The sequence below is a fragment of the Microtus pennsylvanicus genome, chromosome 6 (assembly GCF_037038515.1).
Source record: "Microtus pennsylvanicus isolate mMicPen1 chromosome 6, mMicPen1.hap1, whole genome shotgun sequence".
In the NCBI taxonomy this organism is placed as follows: Eukaryota; Metazoa; Chordata; class Mammalia; order Rodentia; family Cricetidae; genus Microtus; species Microtus pennsylvanicus.
Genome location: NC_134584.1, coordinates 7,099,594 through 7,121,834, shown reverse-complemented (window position 1 = coordinate 7,121,834; position 22,241 = coordinate 7,099,594). Strand labels below are relative to the sequence as shown.

Sequence of the window (22,241 nt, the reverse complement as noted above, 5' to 3'; positions counted from 1 at the left end):
CCACAAAGTTCAAGACCAATTTTTTTTATTTAAAGATTTAAAGCCAGAAGTCATTTTTTTTTCCTGAAATTACTCATAAAATATTTGACCTATCTAAAACAAATTGCTCTTCAATAGATATCTCAAAATCAAGGAAAATGAAACTGAAAAATTGTGACCAGATGTTGAAAGTGAGAGGTTTCTAACGCAAATGCTTACCACACACCCTTTGTGCTAGAAACAGCTGGACTACAGAAATTGCTGTAAAAAATCAAACCATAATCAAACTACTTCAAATACAGCAACTCACTTCCTCGTTGTCTTCCTGTCTTCAGAAGGGACTAAATATGGCTTAACCTCACTGGTAGGCAGCTAGAGTCTGACCAATGATTCCTTTGCCCACAAACACAGCATCTCTATGCATTTGGATTTGAAGTATCCCCTCAAAAGGCTCATGTGTTGAAGTGTGATCCCCAACTCTTGGTCCTATGGGGAAGCGACTGGCTCCTGAGGCTACTGGCTCATCCATGGTAATCCATGAGCTATTGTGAAGTCAAGTGTAGTTGAAGAAAGGAAATAAAACCTTCCACTCCACCTCTCCTCTTTCTCTGTCTACTCTCTGGCCATTGTGAAGTGAGCAATCTCTTCACTATACAATACACACTATACAATAAACATTTCCTCATGTTCAAAGGCTGAAAGTTCTGTAACTATGAGACCAGAACACTGTTGCATTCTTTAAAGTATTTCTCTCAGGTGATTTATCATAGCAACAAAATATAATTAACAAAGTTTGTGCATTTATGGTGAGTATTTAATAGTTTTATGCTTGCATGTAGCAAATAAGTCATGCCTATATGTTCCATGAGCCCACATCTCTCTAAACATCTTCCTAGACCTAAGTGCTATCATTACAACAGACTGAATCCCAGACTAGGAGAACTTTGTTTGTCCTCTCATGGTGTTACTTCCAGACCGTACACCTTTGAGCTCATCAGTCTGCAACAAGGTGGTGTATAGTCCCAAAGCGTTCACTGTGGATTCCACCAAACATTGTGGGGGTAAACTGGGGGCTCTCTGCAGTCTCTTCAGTCTATGAGGTCAGCACTACCCAAAACCAAGTCTAGAGGAAGATATTAGAGGAAATTACAGACTAAAATCTGTTATGAAGAGAGCTGCAAAAGTCTTTTAAAAACATTAGTAAAGAGTTCAAAAATGCATAAAATAAATTATAGTCTACAGCCAAGTAAGTTGAATCATAGGTTCAAAAATATAACATATACCACAACCATGTGGGCTCAATCGTAATTCAAAATTCAAAAGTCAGTTGGGAGGGGCATGCTGGGGAAATAATTCAGTTTTAAGAGTACTGTCTGCTTTTTCACAGGATCTGTGTTCACTTCCCATCATCCACATGGTGGCTCACAACTGTCTGGAGCTCCAGTTCCAAAAGATCTAGCATTCTTTTTTGGTCTTTGTGGGAACTGGGCATTTGTTGTGTGTTGTTCCACTGTATGCTGAGAATATGTGTTGCTTTTATTGGTTGATGAATAAAACTTCTTTGGCCTATAGCAGGGCAAAATACAACTAGGTAGGAAAGCCTAACTAAAGACAGGGAGAAAGAAGGCAGGGTGGAAAGAGAAGCCAGCAGCTGCTGGAGAAACAAGAGGTGAGGTAACAAGCTGCCAGCCTCATGGGAAAATATAAACTATTAAAAATTAGGAGCTAGCCAGTAATAAGCTGGGCAATCAGCTAAACAATTATAATTAATATCAAGCTTCTGATTGATTATTTTATAATTGGTCATGGGAACTGGTGGGACACAGAAAAGCTTCTCCAGCTACAGGTGTCCCTATGGTACATATACATACATGTAGGCAGGACACCCCTGCACATACAATAATAATTAAAAGTTTAAAAGGATTAAAAGTCAGATTCCATAACCCACTTTGTCAATATCATATGATATCAAGAGTTGCAAAAAAACATGTAGTAGAGCCCAACACCCATTCCTAGAAAACTAGGAGAAAGAGAAGAACCTCTCAGCTTGATAAAGAACATCTTCAAAAGCCAGAGTCATGATGTGAGAAGATGAAACTTTACTATTAGGCCAGACACAGAGTACATTGCCTTCTCATTGATCATTTACAGCACTGTACCAGAGGTCCTACCTCAGCTGACAGTGGGAGCAAGATAAGGGGATGTCTGTAGATACGGAGCGAGGGAATGAGACTATCTGTCGTCTGTGCAGCTGACATGATTGTCTGCACAGAATATGCAGAACCACTAGAAAACTTCCTGAAACTAATAAGTGCTTTTAGGAAAGCTGCACCATGAACGGCTAGTCCACAAGATAGATTGCTGTATATAAACCAACAAAGAGAAGTAGAGCTCATTAGAAATGACAAGCATGGTGTCATTTACACTGATGCTCTAAAAATGAAGCAGGAATATAAATCTAGACAAGTATGTATGATATCTTTAATCCGATAGGCATTAACCCCTGATGAAAGACATTGGAGAAGCGAATGAATGAGGAGACACTCGAGGTCCTCAGAGAGGTAGGGGGATCAATAAAGTAGAGATGGTATCTGCCAGTTCTTCTTGCCTTGATCAATTAATTACAATCAAAATACAAAAAGTCATTTTATGGATATGGAAGTTGGCTCTCAAATTTATATGGAGAAAAAAGAGATCTACAATAATCTACAGAAAATTTAATGATAAGAACAAAGATGAAAGGCAATACCTCCTAATCTTAAGACTTCCTAGGAACTCACAATAATCAGAAAAAAAGTTGTAGTGGCAAAATAACAGAGAACTCAGTCAATGGAACAAAATAGACCAGCACAGAGAGAGTCCCACATAGATGTACTCAACTCATTCACAACAAAGGAACAAAGACAAGAGACGAGAGAATAACCTTTTTAATAAATGAAGCTTGAGTAACTGGATATTCACATACAGAATCACACACACACACACACACACACACACACACACACACACACACACATTCTCATTATGTTAGAGGGCTCACGTAGTCTCATTTCAAGATTTTCTATGAACTCCTGGTGGTTAAATTCCTCTCGTTTTCACAAAAGGCTAGGTATATTGGTAAATAAAACAGAAGAGAGGCTCTAGAATTATGTCAGCCTGAATGGCCAGCTAACTTTTAAAACATCTCACGAACTTCATTGCAAAATAATTTGACCTTTACATAAAACTGTCCAATGTTTCATTACTGTTAGCTGCTTTATGTTCATACAATAAAAACAAATGAATGAATTCAATCTCTACAGGTAGTAAATGGGATGAATCTCATATATTTATCTTATGATTCTTTTCATAGCGAGTTAAAACAACAAGGAAGAACAGCCCTCAGGACTCTGCCTGGAGACTGGCCATTGCTGAGAGCTATTAGAGAAGACTGAGGGGTCTAGATCAAGGCTCTGTAGCATGACCTGGAAGAATTTACAGGACGTGACCACCATAGAGAGCCACTGAATTGTATTCTTACTGTCTGTCTGTGTGTGGTACCACAACAGTAGTAATAGTGTGGAAACAACGGCTGAGGCCAGAGACAGCATGTGGGGGGCTTCAAAACCCTTCACCACTCTCACGACTGTGTTGCATAATACAAAGTGCCTGACATTTTTTTCAGCTTAGTCACAGTCCCTCATTTTCCAAGGGAGAAAGCAGGGTCTCTCAGAAAACATTCTCTGTTACCACAGATGCCTTTGAGAAGTGAGTTTAGATCACTTAGTGCAGCTCTGCTTGCTCACTCCGACCCCTTCCCTTTCCCTCCATGGTGGTCCCTGTTCCCTCTCATATCTTCAGCACAAAGGTCAGTCCTGGCTAGGATTCCTCAAGGTGAGCACCCGACAGTATCTGGATACAGTCGAGAAGGAAACCATCCCAATGGCCTCTCATGGGAATCCCTTTTCCTCACCCACAGAGCTGTACGGTACTGAGGATGGCAGGAGAGGCCACTCCCCCTCACCCCCTCCCTTCTTCCAGGAGGTCCCTTTCCAATGCATTATTCACTAAACCCCTAGACTCATATAGGTGAAGGGTAGGCAGAGGCGTTGACCCATAGGGCAAGATTCCAAATGAAGAAAAAAAAATAAAGTAAAGATGAGTCTGTGTTGTAAAATGTAACATGACAGTCTAGAGTCTCCCCAGGTCACTGGCTCCAGCACACAGACACGGGGAACTGAATGACAGGCTGTCGTTTCCCTCGGTCATGGACTTCGCTGATTCAGACAGTGTGTATTAATGGTAAATGACACATGACTTCACCGGGTGAATTTCTCCAAAGAAGTATCTGTTCTTCTCGACTCCACCTAGAGTGGAGAAAAGCTGAGCTGGCCACCCCAGGCCATCCATTTCCCAGATGCCGACCCAGGACGGCGGTGGCAGCTTACTCATGGCTGGGAACACATCCCAAAGGCTACCTAATTGGTGGAGGATAGAACACTATTTTGAATATGTGGAAATCAGGAAGCTAGCAACCACAGCATCAGACAGACAGGCAGTCCTGGGTTCCTTAGGACTAAGAACTCTAGGTTTCACATATGTGAGGCTGTCCGATTGAAAACTATGTTTTCAATTTCAATGACTCCCCACAGTGATTTAACAATGCGATGCTCTCTTGCAAAGCTTGATATTAAAAAAAATGACAGTGCAGAATATTGCATGTGTATTTGTAATTACAAAATCTACAAATTAGTAAAGTCCCTGAAGAGAGTTTCATTACAAAAACAACTGAACAATATTTTATTGCTTACCCTAAAACCAAATGAGCATATTTCAGAATCTGATTTTACTCTTTCAGTACTGCTGAGCAAAACTGGATTTTAATTCTATATAATCTATAATCTTAATAGTAATTCTGAGAATCACATTCTGATTTGAAGATTACATTGCACTTCTAATATCCTCAGATGATTTTTCTGTGATCGGACAATGGTTTCCTTGCCATGGGTCTTCTTCTCAGTTTTTTGACTCTTTCATGATACAAATTCTTACTACATACCCAAAATTTCATCCTCTAAACTTCTAAGTTGTCAGACTATAATTTAAAATTATAAAAACATTGATATATTTGTCTCACAGACATTGAGAAGAAAGAGAGTTTTGTAAAATTTGGAGCAAGAACCAAGTAAATTCTGGAAACACTTTTGAGTAAAGAAACTCCCATCTCCCCTGTTAACACAAGTCAGAACAGAACCATGTTAAAGAACAAACTCTTCCTTCTTACAGGAAGTTTCACTGACACTGGGAAGAGATGAATAATTGCAAGAAAGAGCTAAAGACAGTCCGCCTGGTCCCCAGTGTGGGAGGGGATCCCAGGGAGCTCTCGGTGAATGGGAGGAGTCCAGATAAGAGGTCAAAGCCGTTATCACGTTGTTTAATGTGGCCCCAGCTAGAAAGAGTCAAGGTTTGAGAATAAGCAGCTTTGGGTGCTCAGCTCTAAATGGGACATGAACATAATCCTCTCTGAGTCCTAAGGAACACTGTGGAAGAGGGTGCAGAAAGAATTTAAGAGCGAGGGGATGCAGGGAGTGGGAGGAAGGTGGGCTGTCGGGAAACGCTGGTGTCCTTTGGGGATGGTATGGTCTTTGGATTTATAAACTCATAGAAACTATGGTTCTTTGTGCAAGACAAGACTGATATCCCAGCATGGAGTCTCAGGTGTCTCTGAGAACCCATGGACACTTAGAGATCACTGTTGGAAGGGGAATAAACTTTCTCCAGAGGTGTAGCCACTATTAACTCATCCATGCTCCAATAAGTGACCCCCACCTTTGCAAATAAAACCCTCCCCGGTGAAACTCAATGGGACGCAAAATTAAAGCAACAAGAAAATAAAGCAGAAACAGAAGGATGTGTAGGGCTGGGGGTATTGCTTAGTTGTAAAGTGCTGGACACAGGAGACAAGGATCTGAATTCAGATCCCCACATCCTTCCCACAATAGAAGTAAACAGTAGAGGTAAGCAGCAGGCATCTGTAACCCCAACTTTGTGGGGGTGGGAATCAGGGGACCAGAAGGGTGGCAGGTCCCTGAAGCTCACTGGCATTCCAACTGTCAAACCTGAATGTCAGGAAGAAATTTTGTCTCAAGAAAGTAAAGGTGGGAAGTGATTGAAGAATGATACTTGATATCAACCTTGGACCCTCACACCCATGTGTGGTCCCCACCCTGCACTTACATAAACACACACACACATACATTCACACACATACACAAACACACACATATACATACACACACGCATGTACACACACTCATGCATGCATACATGCACACACACACATATACACTAAAGAGAAGAGAGAGTGACAGAGACAGACAGACAGATACTAGGGGGACTTGTTCAGAAGAAGGGATGGTTTACTGTAAGTAGGAGGGGATGAGAGGAGCTAATGGTGGTGTACATGATAAAAAACATTTTATATGTATGTATAAAATTGTCAAATAAAAATTTAAAATAAAAGCCATAAATAAAAGTGTAACGTAATCAAGAATATTGATATGAAAAAAGAAAAAGCCAACCCTCCCTCCCAAGTTCAGAGTGATCACAAAACCATCTTGAGGGATCCATACCTTAAAAACTTGTGCAGGTACTGTCGGCTGCAGGAGGACCAGGAGAAGACACCGTTGCGCCCGGCCAGTGTTGGGGACATTATGTTGCCCTCGGACTTCTTGCACATATTCCCTTCTCCATCATGGACCATACCAAAGCTACAGAAGACAGAAAATGGTTATTTCAAATCAGAGTCTGTAAGGGCGAGTGTAGTGTGTGAAAATCACCCCTCTTCAGCTCCTTTGGTATCAGCCAAACCATGGAGAGTATTTGTGTGTTCATGGATCCTTCCAGAAGAACGAATGAGTTATCACACAGCTTCAAAGGGCAATGTGCCAGATCCCAGAGGTCTCACACATATTACCAGGACTGCGAAAATTTTCAGAGATATTTGTTAGAAATACAGAAGTCTTAAGTGTATGTGTTTAGGGCTGACAACTTGAAATTTAATACCAGAGAGGTTTCCCTGGCGTATACTGGATCTTTCTCTTTCAGGAGCCATTAATTATCTGTAAGTCTTGATCTGGGGTGCCCCCATCCATGTTGGAATGTCAACTGGTGTTGCCATTGTGCTAGTCTTGTTTAGACCATCATATTGTTGAGATTTCATGGGTCTAACTTCCAGTTAGCATGAAGTGGACTCAGCCGGTGGTATTTATAGATGCATATGTATATATGCATGTGTGTATATATGTAACAACAGTAATAGAAGCACTCACGAATTTGACAGGGAGTGGGGTGCTTAGGGGAAGAGTTAGAGAAGGAAAAGAAGAGGGAGAAATGATGTATTCATGTATGAAATTCTCAAAAGATTAAAAATTTAAATGAGAAAAAGAAACAATGAAAATCAGATTTCCAGGTAGAAGTTCTTGACTCAAAAACAAATAAATAAATAAATAAGATGCAGGTGTTTGAGGTTTTCAAATAAGCTTTTCCCGGGTTGTGAATACTCAGACTGATTTTAGAACTACTGAGCAGCTGCAGGTATTTGTTAGGTAGGTAACATTGTGCCAGGGTGCTCATTACACTGCTGGTTCCCCAAAATTGAAGGCTGTGCCAGACAGGCAGGACTTGACTCTCTGACGCAAATCCCTATATTGCTCTGGAAGGCATCTCTCTGCAAACAGTGAGCAAGGTTAGGAGTCTAAGTGGGAACTATTTAAATATGTACCCATTCTGACAGAGCGGAAACCAGAACAGTTTGGGGCTTCTGCCCTGGCCTCCTATATAGCCAGACCTCAAACAACAGTGGCTGTGAACGAGGGTCTTAAAGATGCCCACATATCCCTCCCTGCCAAGCAACATGATCTTCAGGAGAGAAGTGGCCACTGCAGCCCTGACCTATAATGACCAGGGACTCAGCGGGCACCTCCCCCTGATGCTTTGCATCTTTCACGTTCCACGAGTTTTGCCTGCAGAAGGGCTCACACCACCGTTCTCAGCTCTCCCAGGGAGCATTTCAAACTGCCTTGAAGGAAAGCTTGGGGCACCTGGAATATCCCCATGGATATTCCATGAGTGTAAACACATTATTGGAGGACCAGTTGTTATTGGCTGCTGCTCTTTGACAGGCCATCCTTAGGTTGACTCCCCAGGAACAGGTGTTGAGTGAACGGGATCCACGGAAAGAAGAAAGACATGAGAGAAAATAGAAATTGGCAACTGTTCAATGAATAGTGACTGGATTATCAGGCCATGATCAAGATTCCCGTGATGACTGGTGGAAGGGAACTAGGACAGAAATGCCCACAATGGAAGTGGGTGGCCCCTAAAGGACAAAAGAAAATACATCCTTGGACAGAGGCTGGGGACACATGCATCTACTTAGATGCTTGCCATGTTTGCATGGCATTAGACCTATGACTTATAATTGCTACTTTACTATACTAGACCCCAATAAAGACAAAATTAAGGACTAGAGAGAGCCCTTCACCCAGAGTAAAGCCAAGAGCTCAGACACTCAGACATTAAGGCCTGCAGGTTCCATGGTCTAAGTGGAGTATGAGTGGTGGGTGTATCCAAGGATATCCTGCAGGCAAATATTGTCAGATTTCTGCAACATTCCTGGTCAGTACCAAGGGTGATGTGGATGTGGTCATTTTAACCTCCACCCATTCTCTGAAGTTCTTTTAAAGGCAATTAATCAAGACCAAGGCAACCACATGGCAGGCGAAATGTGTCATGGCTGTGAGGAGGATTTGGGCTGAAATCCCAGAAGTGAGGTTGCATTGGGGAGAGAGCAATGACAACCAAATGCCAAAGCACGTTGTCCTGGCTGACACTTGACCCGCTCTCAGTGGAGAATGTTATGGCCCCACACATGACCTAGATAATTTTACTACAGTTTCAGCCTACGTGCTCAGGAATGCAAATAACAATGCCTGGGGTCTGGAGCTTTCTTAGTTTTATTTTCTTTTTCATCAAAGGTATTTTCAATGATCAAATTTCAAATTCTGCTAGTATTAAAACATCAGGGAAATACACTACACCCTTTGGCTACTCCAAGACCGCTCCTGCAGACGTTTGGCATACTTGCAGATAGGAGCAAGCATCTGTTGGTGGGCTCACCCACCCCATGATTCCAGTGCCTGCCAAATCTGTGCCCTAGTACAGCTTAAGTTTCCTTTCCACTCAGAGCATCATGTACAGACATGACGAATGTGTCTATCACATAAAAATGCCACAGGGACCACATAGGATATCTGTGTGAAAGTCATGGAAGAGCAGATGTATCTCAAGGAGAAGACAGGTGTATATCACCAAGAAGCACAGTTCTAGCTATGTATGCCACACAGAATATCTTTTCCCACGCACGGTGACGCTCTATTTATTTATTTATTCATTCTTTTTTAAAAAATATTTATTTATTCATTATGTATACAGTATTCTATCTGTGTGTATGCCTACAGGCCAGAAGAGGGCACCAGACCTCATTACAGATGGTTGTGAGCCACCATGTGGTTGCTGGGAATTGAACTCAGGACCTTTGGAAGAGCAGGCAATGCTCTTAACCACTGAGCCATCTCTTCAGCCCCATGACACTCTATTTAAAATAATTATCACTCTACAAGCTAAATAATAACTAGTATTTGTCCCTTCACCTTTGAGAATTTGTCTTCCAAAGGATCTACATGCCTCCCGCCTGTGCTCACACCCATGCCGCCTGTGAACACAACAGTCCGTAGCAGCTTACCCATTGTTGTGTGTTGACTCTAGGACAATCTTACAGTGATTATTGGGATGTAAATACCAAAGGATTAGCCTGAAGGCCACTTTGCGAAGTGAAATAAGCCAGAATCAGAAAGACAAAAGAGTTTTGCCTTCTTTTGCATTTGTAGTCTAGAATTAAACATATGTATAAGTACACACATATAGACATATGTATATACATGCATACATAGAAACATACTTACAATATGAAATGGAAGAATAAGGTGGAGGAAGAGATATAAAGAGATGAGCAGCAAGACAGGATAGTGAGGGAAGAAAGAGAACATGGTGTCTGCTCTCTCTCGTATGGAGAATACACATGTATGAACATATATATGGGGACTATGGAGAGAAATGGGGCCCCAAGCAAGGTGGGATATGGGGGAAACCAGTGAAAATAAGAACAGGGTACAACAATATATAAGAAAATCTTATCACAAACCCATCACTTACTATAATAATAATATAACATGAAGTAAACAAAAATTACACCAAACTGGCTTTTATAAGCGCACACAATGCTCAGTGCCTTTCATGTCTTCCACTGTCCCCTCTGCGTGGCCCCACTGCTCTCAGAAAGTACCTATTCCTCACTAGCCCTGTCTCCAGGATGATGAACAGCAAGAAGGTTTGGTCAATGGTTCAGGCTCTTGGGAGAGTGTGTTTAAGATGCCCTTGAGTGGGGCATGGAGCAATGCCATCCAGATGGTGATCTTCCTTGGGGAGGACTAGAACGCGTACAGCTCTGACAGAGACTGTCCAAGGCACAAAGAGCACCCTCAGGAGGAGGTGGGGCTGAAGTGGAGACAGCAGCTGGGCTGGGATAAGGAGACCTCAGACAGGTTGCTGGGGTGAGCTGAGCGGTAGCTAGGGAGGTGTGTATGTCAGGGGAGGGAACTTAGTCAAATCTTGTCTCAATCACACGTGAGCTGTTTGGTACCGGGCAAACTGTTGATCTCACTGAGTCTCAGTTTCTCCCTCTGTAAACTGAGTGGACAAAGCCTTCGAAACACAGTGAGCATACGTTGAGCTGACACATGCCCCAACACAGAGACAACTTCACGTATGAATGGCGCAATGTGTGTGGTGTTAGGATAGTGGAGTGAACGGTCAAATACCAGGAGATTTTGAATATAAGAGCTACTAAGAGGAATGGTGATACATAGCCCAACATAAGCACTAGGCCTTCTCTGGGGGCTGAGACAATCACTAAGCTAGGTGATCGTTCAAGAGCTGGCTTGCCCTGAGTTCTACAAATTCAGGGCCTGGGTCAGTCAAGACTGAAGACCGTGAGCTCAAATTGGGAAGAATCAAGCTGAATTTCAGTTAGCTTTGCACCTGCCATAGTGGGTAACAATGCCAGTGCCCGTTTCTCTGTCTACCTGCTTATCAAACTCTTGTGGGCTGAGTTCTCAGTCACTTAAATATTTCATGCCTTGGTTGTTTAATTAAGTTCAGGTATGGTTGAGAGGACAAGAGCCTCGTGTCATTATAATAATGAAAGATTTTAACTCTAGCAGACTATTAAAAATACAATTATGTTTTAATTGAAAGCCTTATACAGTGTAGGTGGAATTTTCTAGGCAATAAAGTCATCAGTCACTACCTGTGATAATGAAGGGATTGCTTAATGGACTTACAGCTTTGCCTTCAGGTCAATAGTTCACACAAAGCCAAGACCTAAGGGGTCTCTGTGGGATTCAGTTGAACAAAGGCACACACTTGCACCTGTGGTGTGTGTGTGTGTGTGTGTGTGTGTGTGCATGCCATACATGCACTTGAGCACATATGTGTGCATGTTATTCTGAGCATAGGTGCGTTTCCTAGGAGATGGGAAGAACAGCTTTGTCAAAACACAAACAAAAGACACTGCCCCCATTGTTCTGTTGACAGGAAAATCGAGCTTCAAGACAGATAATTAGCAGAAAAGGGGAATCCCAGCTTGCACATTTTCTAAGAGACATTTCAAGTGTGGTCTAAACAGGGCAGAAGTAACTTCTATGACAACAACTGAACTCTGTAGTTCTCAGAGCACTCAGTGGCTGTCCTTAGCAAAATGGGGGCCAATGTGGCTTTTGAAAACATCTCAATAGACCATGCCCCAAGGTGAATCAGATGGCAGGATTATGAGCATGAAATCTTAAATGAGAATAACAATTTCTGTAAGTTGTTGTGGGTATGATTTTTAAGATTCTTTTACACGAAAAAAGAACACCATAGATGACTTATTATTGTTGTTTGCTGCCCCTCTCCTCTCTTTCTCTCCTTGTGTGGATGCACACACATGCTAAGACGTGAGTGTGAAAGTCATAGGACAATGTGCAGGAGTCGGAGCTCTCTTTCTACTGTGTGTGTCTTGTGATCAAACTCATATCGTCAGGCTTGGCAGCAAGCATCTCAAGCATTGATCCATCTCACTAGCTCAACATCATCGCTGTTGGTTGCTGCTTGCCCAAGACCCTGTTTACCCAGGATAAGCCACCCAGTTCATGGCACAACCCTGATGGTACCTCGTTTCATGAGCAAGAGCTCAGAAGTCAGGGCAGAACATGGGAAGTCAATCGTTTCCTACTGGGGCAACTTCTTAGTGGCCACAATCCCAAGGTCCACTTGTATGCCTCCAAGTATAGTATGTGTACAAATAATATATGAGTTTGTATGTGTGTGTATCTATTAATTGTGTGTGTATGAGAAAGAAAGAGAGATACAGAGACAGAGAGAGAGACAGAGAGACAGAGTCTATAGTAGCTACCATTGACAAGAAAGCTTGTTCCTCTGTTCAGTCAAATGGAGTACCACAACAGCAGGCCATTGTAAAATAAGATGAAATCACAGAACCGATAGTGAAATGCAGAAGTCATGTAGTCAGGAGATGCTCTTGTTCCCAGTGCTCCCAGTGAGAAAGACTTACTTGTGTCCAGACTCGTGGGCAATGGTGAAAGCCAGTCCAAGTCCTGAGTCTTCATTGATGGTGCAGCTTCTGTACTTACTGCACATCCCACTTATGGGTGCAAACCCTGTAGGCCATGAAGAGAACACACAGTAGGGCTGATGTGTAATGAGTGATTATACATTTATTTTTTAATGCTTGGTAAAGTTTGGTCCTCATCTTCATTTGGGGATATGTGAGATGGGCTGCTTCTGGACAGTCATGTAAAGATGACTGTCTTCTGGTAAATGGGCTCAGCTTCTATGCAACATTCCTGGAAAAGACTAAAGTTGGCTGGAAATAGAAGAGAGGATTGATTGCAGATGAGGATGGTTTCTGCCTTTTCCTAGAAATATCTGCCCGCCAAAGCCTCAAGGGGAAACACGGCAGAGCATGGGTGTGTGGTGAGGTCCCTAGGATCACACCCCATGCTTAGTGATTCAGTTTTGCCACGAGAAGCACTTGCCGTGTTTGAGTCATGATTTAACACTGCAGAAAGACAAAGGCAAAGAAGGAAAAGCTCGTGGAAGACACTAGGAGAAACCATGCCAGGCTTCTGAGACTTCCCTTCTGGCAGTCACACAGGGCATGCTGATATCCCCAGCAAGGAACTGTAACATCCATGAAGGACCATCTATCCAGAAACTGCACTAGGTCCTCAGTGTCTGGAGTGCTCCCTGGGAGCTGGTAATGGGGGTACTTGGTGTCTGACACATGAAAAAAAGCAGATGGGAAGACAGTGGGCGAGCGCTGCAGACCGGGTGCGCCATGCTGACTAGGGTGGGGAAAATGCACAGCTCCCAAGGCTGGCTGAGGGTCAGTTTCATGAGCAAGCCGTGGTGAGAAGCAGAGCTAACCCCTGCTAGACGAGGTCCTATCCAGAAACTTCTAAATAAAAACTCTACCCTCTGAGCTTAGAGAAGAAACAGAGTAAAAAGGAAATGGCCTGTGGAGTCCTGGTTAGTAGCACACTCTTTGACCACATGGAACTCACTCTGTGAACATCTGCAACACGACTAGAATGCTGATGCTCAGATCTTTACAGAGAAAAATGGAGATGGACATGCTGTACAGTATTTTTGTGGCATCTCCATCAGTATCAACATGTCCATTACTCTTGCCACATCATGAAACAAGCTTGAGTCTCCTGGTTCCATTTTCAATGGCAGAAGAGATGAAAGTGTAGGAACTCTGGAATTTGAGATGGGCTTTTGTTGAGAGATAAAAGATGGCTAGTGTTTGAGGTGATGGTAGCTACATCACCCTCCAACGAGACGCCCTGCCACAGCCCTCCGAGGGATACTGGAGAATCTTACCCAAAGTGTCACAGGGTTCATTCTTCCAGGAACATATGTCCAGACCAGTCAGTAAGATGGCGTGGTCATGGCGAGTTCCATCTTTCCCCATCAATCCAGATTGCCACTGGCAGAAGCTGCTTAAAGTATGGTCTGCATGGTGACTAATCGCCAGCCCTGGCTAGGCAAGAGAGGCCAAGACACCCATAGAAATGTAAGGAAAATATGGTCAAGCCATTGTCAATAGAGCAGGATAAAGATATCTTAGTGGAGAGATTTACAACATACAGATGGACCCAGAATGTAGAGAATATAAGAGTTATATATGATGCATTACCATCCCAAAGACAGTGTACTCTACAAATCAGTATGGATCCAGAGAACACATTTATGCATTTCTATACGTAATCAATTGTAATGTATCTTACTGACTCTTGGATTCAATGACCAATAAAGACAAAATGTGAGTATGAATCTTTTGCATAAAAATATCTTCAAATAATACCTTGCAAAATTGTTGCTAGAATAGTCTTTTGTGTATGGCTTGCAAAGTACACACACACACACACACACACACACACACACACACACACACACACACACTCACCTTCACCAGTGGTGAATTCACAACCAAAGTGAACAACAGCATTTCCATCCCTGCTATAACAGTATGGAGCTAGAAAGTTTTCTACACAGAAGCAACCTGTTTACAGAAAAAGGCCAAGGCCTAAAGCTTTACTCCTGAAAACAGACATCAAGGAGACAATATAGAATACCATTAAACGTTCCATCTGGGAAATAGAAAACACTATCCTGAGTGAGGTATCCCAGACCCAAAAAGATGAACATGGGATGTACTCACTCATAATTGGTTTCTAGCCATAAATAGGCGTCACGGAGCCTACAATAGGTGAACCTAAAGAAGCTAAGTAAGAAGGTGAACCCAAGGAAAAACATATAGTTATCCTCTTGGCTAAGGGAAGTAGACAAAATTGCCGGGGAGAAAATTGGGATTTTGGGAGTGAGGTGGGATGGGGGTAAGGGGAGATGGGGAGAGAAAAGGTAGAAGGGAAGGAGGGAAGGACTTGGGGAAACAGGAGGATTGGGATAAAGGAAGGTTGGATAGGGGAGCTCGGAACCACAATTCTTAGTTAAGGGAGCCACTTTAGGGTGGGCAAGAGACTTGACCCTAGAGGGGCTCCCAGGTGCCCAAGCTGAGGTCCCCAGTTAGTTCCTTGGGCAGCTGAGGATAGGGAACCTGAAATGACCCTATCCTAGAGCAATACTGACGAATATCTTGCATATCATCATAGAACCTTCATCTGGTGATGGATGGAGATAGAGACAGAGACCCACACTGGAGCAATGGACTGAGATCCCAAGGTCCCAATGAGGAGCAGAAGGAGGGAGAACATGAGCAAAGAAGTCGGGACCACGACGGATGCACCCACCCACTGAGACAGTGGAGCTGATCTACTGGGAGCTCACCAAGGCCAGTTGGACTGTGACTGAAAAAGCATGGGATAAAACTGGACTCTCTGAACATGGCGAACAATGAGGGCTGATGAGACGCCAAGGACAATGGCACGGGGTTTTGATCCTACTTAATGTGCTGGCTTGGTGGGAGCCTAGCCAGTTTGGATGTTCACCTTCCTAGATATGGACGGAGGGGGGAGGACCTAGGACTTACCACAGGGCAGGGAACCCTGACTGCTCTTTGGACTGGAGAGGGAGGGGGAGAGGAGTGAGGGGAGGGGGAGAAGGGTGGGAGGAGGGGGAGAAGAGTGGGAGGAGGGGGAGGGAAATGGGAGGCTCGGAGGAGGTGGAATTTTTTTTTATTCTCCTTTTATCAATAAAAAAAACAAAAAACAAAAAATGTTCCATCTGTATGAAGGGCTGTGGAGCAGCAGTGAACTATGGCCTGAAGTCTAGAATTAGAAGGGATAGAGGATACAGGGCCAGGAGCACCATGACAACAGGTGCACTGAGTTATGGAACCGCTTCTAGGTTTGCTACAGTGTTGGAAGGGCGGATTAGAGAATATCAGTTTACATGCCCTGTTTCAGAACGCCTCCTTGTAAAACGCTTTAGCCACTACTGAAAAGGCTGTCTCTTAGTCGTACAGACATTCGCCCCTTAGCTGTTTATTTTGTTTTCTCGGAGCCCTGTGCGCTGAAGCAGCCCGCTGCACTTAAGTGCAGGAACACGCCTGCATTCCTCAGCTGGCGACTTCCAGGAAGCTGTTGTTAATTAAAGCGAAACACAGGTGTACGATCAAACGATAACCTTGCTGCTTAGTCTTTGCGGCTTGGATGAATTCCAAAGTGAAAGCGTTTTAATACAGGGAATAATTAACCTGTCACCTGAGAAGCCCGACTAGCTCAGCAGCCTCCCAGATGCACGCTCTCTGAACAGACAACAGCGTTGGACAGACCAGACAGCCTGTCCTTCTGTACCCCACCTGCGTAGAGGGGTGCCCCACAGATGTTCTGAATCATGCGATTCCATCTGACAAGTCTTTGCTGTATAAACAAGAATGCTGTGGCTACCATGAGACACTGAAGACGTCATCTAGGGGTGGTGAAGGCTGGGTGTCTGTCGAGCTCAGGCCCTGGGCTCCCACGCTTTGCTGAGTCAGTAATCAGCATGGGAGGAACAGAAGTAGAACCTATTTATAGTGAAGACTTCCATGCCACTAATGTTGCGAGGGGCTCCTTGGGGTGCACAGCATGCAGCTGTGTAGGGGGACAGGAGGCTTGGATTGGAGGAGAGGGCATACTATCCCCCATTGCCATCCAGAGTCTAAGCCTGAGAACTGTGGGGATTTGGGAAGCAGAATCTGGCAGGGTAAAGCAGCACAGTCTGGCAGGGCACAGCACAGGTCACCATCCATGGTGCGGACATAGTTCATCTTTCAGTAAAGCATTGACAGGAAGGCCAAAGACACATTTGTCTTCAAACTACCAGTGTTTTTCCTTCTTATAGTCTCATAACAAATGCATTCTCCTTTTCATTTTCCCATGAGACCACATATAACACACACACCATACAATACACACAGGCACACACACACACACCACACAATACACATAGGCGTGCACACACATACTTACAGATATATGACACACACTCCCAAACACCACACATACTCATACATACATATACACATAGCTACACACACACACACATACCCCACATATTCATATACACACATACATACACCATACACAAAGAACCTCACCACCATACTCAAAAATACACAAACACATACTACATACACATACATACACACCATACACACAACCCCACCACCACCCTCACACATATACACCACACATACACACACATATGACCTCACCATCTCCTTCACACATACACAAACATACAACACACACATAGATACACACACATAGATGCACACTCACACACACATGCACATACATACACCACACACGCATGTACATGCACCATTAGAAAGAATTGAAAAACAAGTGAGTCATTTTAAATGCAGAGTATGAAATCCTTCTTTTCCCAAGTAAAAGAGAAATAAAAATATATTACACAGAGCAATTGCATTTTTTTGAAAGGGCATTTCCCACTCATTTTCCTGCAGGGCACGTTGAAGCAGCTGCTTTTGAAGCTAAAGTACCTGCTCCTCTTCCAGCAGAATGAGCCCCACAATGGCGATGTTGATGTTTCCTCCAATTGTTCCATCCTTGAATAAAGCAGACACCTGGAACAGAAGATCGGCATCAGCCGTGAGTGTGTCATAGCTAGCCATGGCCCAACTTCGTGCCCGTCAGAGCAAACCCTCGTGTTTCAGTGAGCATAGCATCCTGACATTTCTCAGATAGTCTAGCTGTGTGGGAAGGCTGGTGATGGAGCTGTTTCTGAGGGAGCCTGGAGCGAAAGTCGAAGTTTGAGAAGGCAGAGGAAGTCCATCTGTTACCCAACATGAAGGAGAGACAGCCTTCAAAACTCTTCCTCCTCCTTACTGTCATCCCCATCATCATCACCATTACTATGGCAACAGTCTTGCTACATAGGCTGGCTAGCCTTTGATTCTCACTCCCTTGCTCTCCGCTTCCTTCATGAACAATCAGGTTACATGGAGGCTGCGGATTACCATGGAGTTCTGTATTGGAGGACATCTACAGAACACAGGCAAATGATAGCTGACACAGATCAGGGATGCAGGGCCCTGAGATTCTATGCAGAGTTCAGCCTCAGAGTCAGGTGATGAGAGAGCCACGTGGGTGATCAGTGAAGACAGAGCCATGTGAATTTCTATGATGAGAGAGAGATATACAATAAGTTTCTTTGTGGGGAGGGAGAAAAGTGAGGTTCTTGTGTAAAGTTAGACATGATTGGAGTACTCTGGAGAAACACGGATCTATATGGGGTTTCATGGATTTAGGAGGTCAAAATATATATTTAAAACACTGCCATTAACTTTTTCTGACAAGTGGGCAGCCCCGCCTTTCTCTCTGTGGTGTGGGCTTCACTCACAGTTATCAGGCACAGAGCACACTTCCTGACTCATTTGTAGCTCCCACATGTGCCCTTCAAGACAAAGACATGTTTCATCTGGGAAGATATCCCAAAATAGGAGCTTCTCAGTGCCTGCAGATTAAATATTTCATATCAACACCTGAGCATTAACCTTCTTAAAGTGGTAGGCGTTATCTGAACCTAAAATTGTGTGTCAATCTGGTACAGCTTTGTTGCCTCAAAATGTGTCAACATCCTGGTAAGACTTTTAGTATATGAAGGCATCAGTGAGTTAAGTGATCCAGAAACAACCAAGTTGCCACAATGATCAAGTTAGCGATCCCCTATTCAATTCCTCAAAGTTCTGAAATTTCACCTTTTGATTGGAAATTAGTAAAATAAGAGTTTCTTATACCAAGACACAGGTTTACAAATAAGAAATGAAACTTGCATTGGTGTGCACACACAGAGACAGACATACAAACACACACACACATGAGCACATACACATAATGTAAACAAGGACACACACAGGCACATACACAAAAGCAGACACATACAGAAATACACATGCACAGACAAGTGCGCACACACACACATATGCCCGTGGCTTCAGAAAGGCCAGGCCTACCATGTTGAGTACAGTGAGGACGTAGGTGGTGATATTGCCATGGCCATGGTTCTCCATCATCTTTCTGTCAACCACCACCAGGGTCTCCACATTCAGCTCTTCGTTTCTGTGTGATTTCAGGAGGGAGCGCTTGTGTCGGGAGCTAGGCTTGTACTCATCGGGCAAGATGTAGAGGTCATCCTTGGGAGGCTGGGGCATGTCTGTGGAGGAGCATGGAGAGAGAAAGCTACAGCAAAACACAAAACCAGAGGCACAACTGATCCTACAGAAATGTGAAAAATGAATGTTCATGCCGACCAAGGTGATTCCAAGTTTAAAGAAAACCTAGGCTACATAAAGAATCTAAAACACAGCAATAGGATTCTCATTATAGAACCCAGAACTGACCGACCTTTGTAACCCAAGACGTGTTCAAGTCACCTTCTAAATTTAAATGAGGTTCAAATAGTCTTGGTGTTTTGGAAATCATTGCTAGAACTAACTTCACATTGTTTTTGTTCTGATTTAAAATAAGAGCTGAACTCTAGTATCTAAAAGGAGCATGTCCTAGGACCAAGGGCACTAGTGCACAGGGATTTACAAAACAGGGCTTCTTCACACCGTGACATTCAGAACAGCAAGCGGTTTTCCTTCTTCTCACCGTCGATGCTGGTATCTGGATATAACTAACTTTCCAATCTCCTTCCCAGTCAGTCTCACACAGTCAGTGGTAGCTGCCCACAGTTAGAAGAGCCTAACAGATGCTGTGTATGCTGAGCAGACTTAATTACAGAGCAAACTGCACTCTGCCCTTGTGGAGGGATTCCTTTAGAATGCTTTTATAATTATGACAATTAACACTAACAGTTAACTTTAGAAGATGGCTAAGCCAACACAGAATCCTTTCATGGGGAAGTGTACTTCGATTCCCCATCCTGGTGATTTGAACTTCCACCTAATACAAGCTTGCCCTTGGAGGCTACGAACAAACACAACTCTGCCTGATTCGTGCTCACAGCCAATGGATTTTAAATCTTTTTGTTGGTTGGTGAGTTGGAAATACAGACTGAGAATCCTGAATTAAAAACTCTGAATCCAGAAGTGACCCAATATCTGAAACTATTTGAGTTTAAACACGAAGCCACAAGTAGAAATTCTACATCATGTCTTTGTGTCAAGTCACACCCGAAACCCATGTGCACTAAGAACATTCTCTAGAATTACCCCCAGGGTACATGTTAAGGTATATAGGCAATAATGAAGCCTCTGTTCAGTTTTGGAATCCATCCCCAAGGTCGTTCATTATGTGTACACGCAAGTGTTGTACAAATCAAAATATGATGAAATATGTATATTTTCCCATCACAAATATTTCATCTGTGAGAAATTCAGCCTGTATCTCAATAAGCCCTAGCTAAGGGTGATGGACCCTTTGTGGCCGTTGTAACTTGCACTTGCATGGACGCCCTCATAGGTGTTGTCCTGGGTCACTCAGTCTCTACGTCAGCTACTGTATGGGATGCTGTAGGACCACAGAGGCAGAGGGAGTAAATACAACCAACTCCTGGTTCTTCTCTAGAAAGTGATCGAAAAGAATTTCAGCTATGTGTGGTGTGACCTTAGAGCTCTCAGAAGCTCCTGAGAACAAACACTGTCTGTTTTAGGTCAGTGCTTTCTGAACGTCCTGGGAACATGTGAGTCTAGCTAACCCCAAGTCAGCGGATTCTCATAGCTGAGAGAACAGGTGATCTAGCTAACCCCACGTCAGTGGATGCCCACAGCTGAAAGAACATGTTAGTCTAGCTAACCCCACGTCAGTGGATGCCCACAGCTGATAGAACATGTTAGTCTAGCTAACCCCAAGTCAGCGGATTCTCATAGCTGAGAGGACAGGTGATCTAGCTAACCCCACTTCAGTAGATGCCCACAGCTGAGAGAACATGTCAGTCTAGCTAACCCCAAGTCAGTGGGTGCTCACAGCTGAGAGAACATGTTAGTCTAGCTAACCCCAAGTCAGCGGATTCTCATAGCTGAGAGGACAGGTGATCTAGCTAACCCCACGTCAGTGGATGCCCACAGCTGAGAGAACATGTTAGTCTAGCTAACCCCACTTCAGTGGACGCCCACAGCTGAGAGAACATGTTAGTCTAGCTAACCCCACGTCAGTGGGTGCTCACAGCTGAGAGAACATGTTAGTCTAGCTAACCCCACGTCAGTGGATGCCCACAGCTGATAGAACATGTTAGTCTAGCTAACCCCAAGTCAGCGGATTCTCATAGCTGAGAGGACAGGTGATCTAGCTAACCCCACTTCAGTGGATGCCCACAGCTGAGAGAACATGTTAGTCTAGCTAACCCCACTTCAGTGGACGCCCACAGCTGAGAGAACATGTCAGTCTAGCTAACCCCAAGTCAGTGGGTGCTCACAGCTGAGAGAACATGTTAGTCTAGCTAACCCCACGTCAGTGGATGGTCACAGCTGAGAGAACGGGTGAGATTCCCATCACCAGCCCTACCTCTAGCCTCAGCATCCACTTTAACAAATCCACTGCATTGGTCACCTGTTTTCAGATGTCTCAGGGAGTACAGAGAACACACACACGTTTCTTTGAAAGCAGGGGTTCTAATGGGGACAGTTGTTCTAAGAGTGAGATCCACTGAGAAGATCACGACCTACCCCACAAGAAGCCAAGCAGACCAAAGAGGAACCCCCCTGAACTTGATTCCCTCTGAGATTTCCAGGACCTTCACCCACAGCTCTTGTGTTTTGTTCATGGGCTAAAATGGGTCCAGACACTGCATGGGCTCTGACACCTCAGGGACACCTGCTCCTTCAGTGAGCACCAGTGGTTTCATCCATCCTCTTTATTCCAAGATCCACAGAATGCCTGCCAGGTTTCTCTTCTGCTTCAGAGAGGCAGATAAAGCCACCCTGAGAGCCAGAGAAGGTTGAAGTTGGAGGCCTAGGTTTCCTTTGTCTCCCCTGGGAAGGCCCATCAGGTGATGCCTGAAGGCTTAGGCCAAGAGGAGACCCTAGAGAGCTGTGGGTTTCTGGAGCATACGATTAGACAATGTGCAAATGACAGTTCTGAGGAATCGGGACAATGCCCCACTCATAAAGGATTGCTGACAACTTG

General features: G+C 43.9%; 1 protein-coding gene across 1 annotated transcript in view; it reads right to left on the bottom strand.

The window, feature by feature from the left end:
• Adamts16 (ADAM metallopeptidase with thrombospondin type 1 motif 16) overlaps nt 1-22,241 on the bottom strand; it is a 93,174-nt gene that overhangs the window by 40,516 nt on the left and 30,417 nt on the right. The window contains exons 5-9 of the mRNA XM_075977796.1: nt 19,127-19,326; nt 17,654-17,737; nt 14,026-14,185; nt 12,692-12,797; nt 6,591-6,728 (exon numbers count right to left, since the gene is read on the bottom strand). Of these exons, the coding sequence (XP_075833911.1) occupies nt 6,591-6,728; nt 12,692-12,797; nt 14,026-14,185; nt 17,654-17,737; nt 19,127-19,326 (688 nt within the window). The remainder of the gene's footprint in view (nt 1-6,590; nt 6,729-12,691; nt 12,798-14,025; nt 14,186-17,653; nt 17,738-19,126; nt 19,327-22,241) is intronic.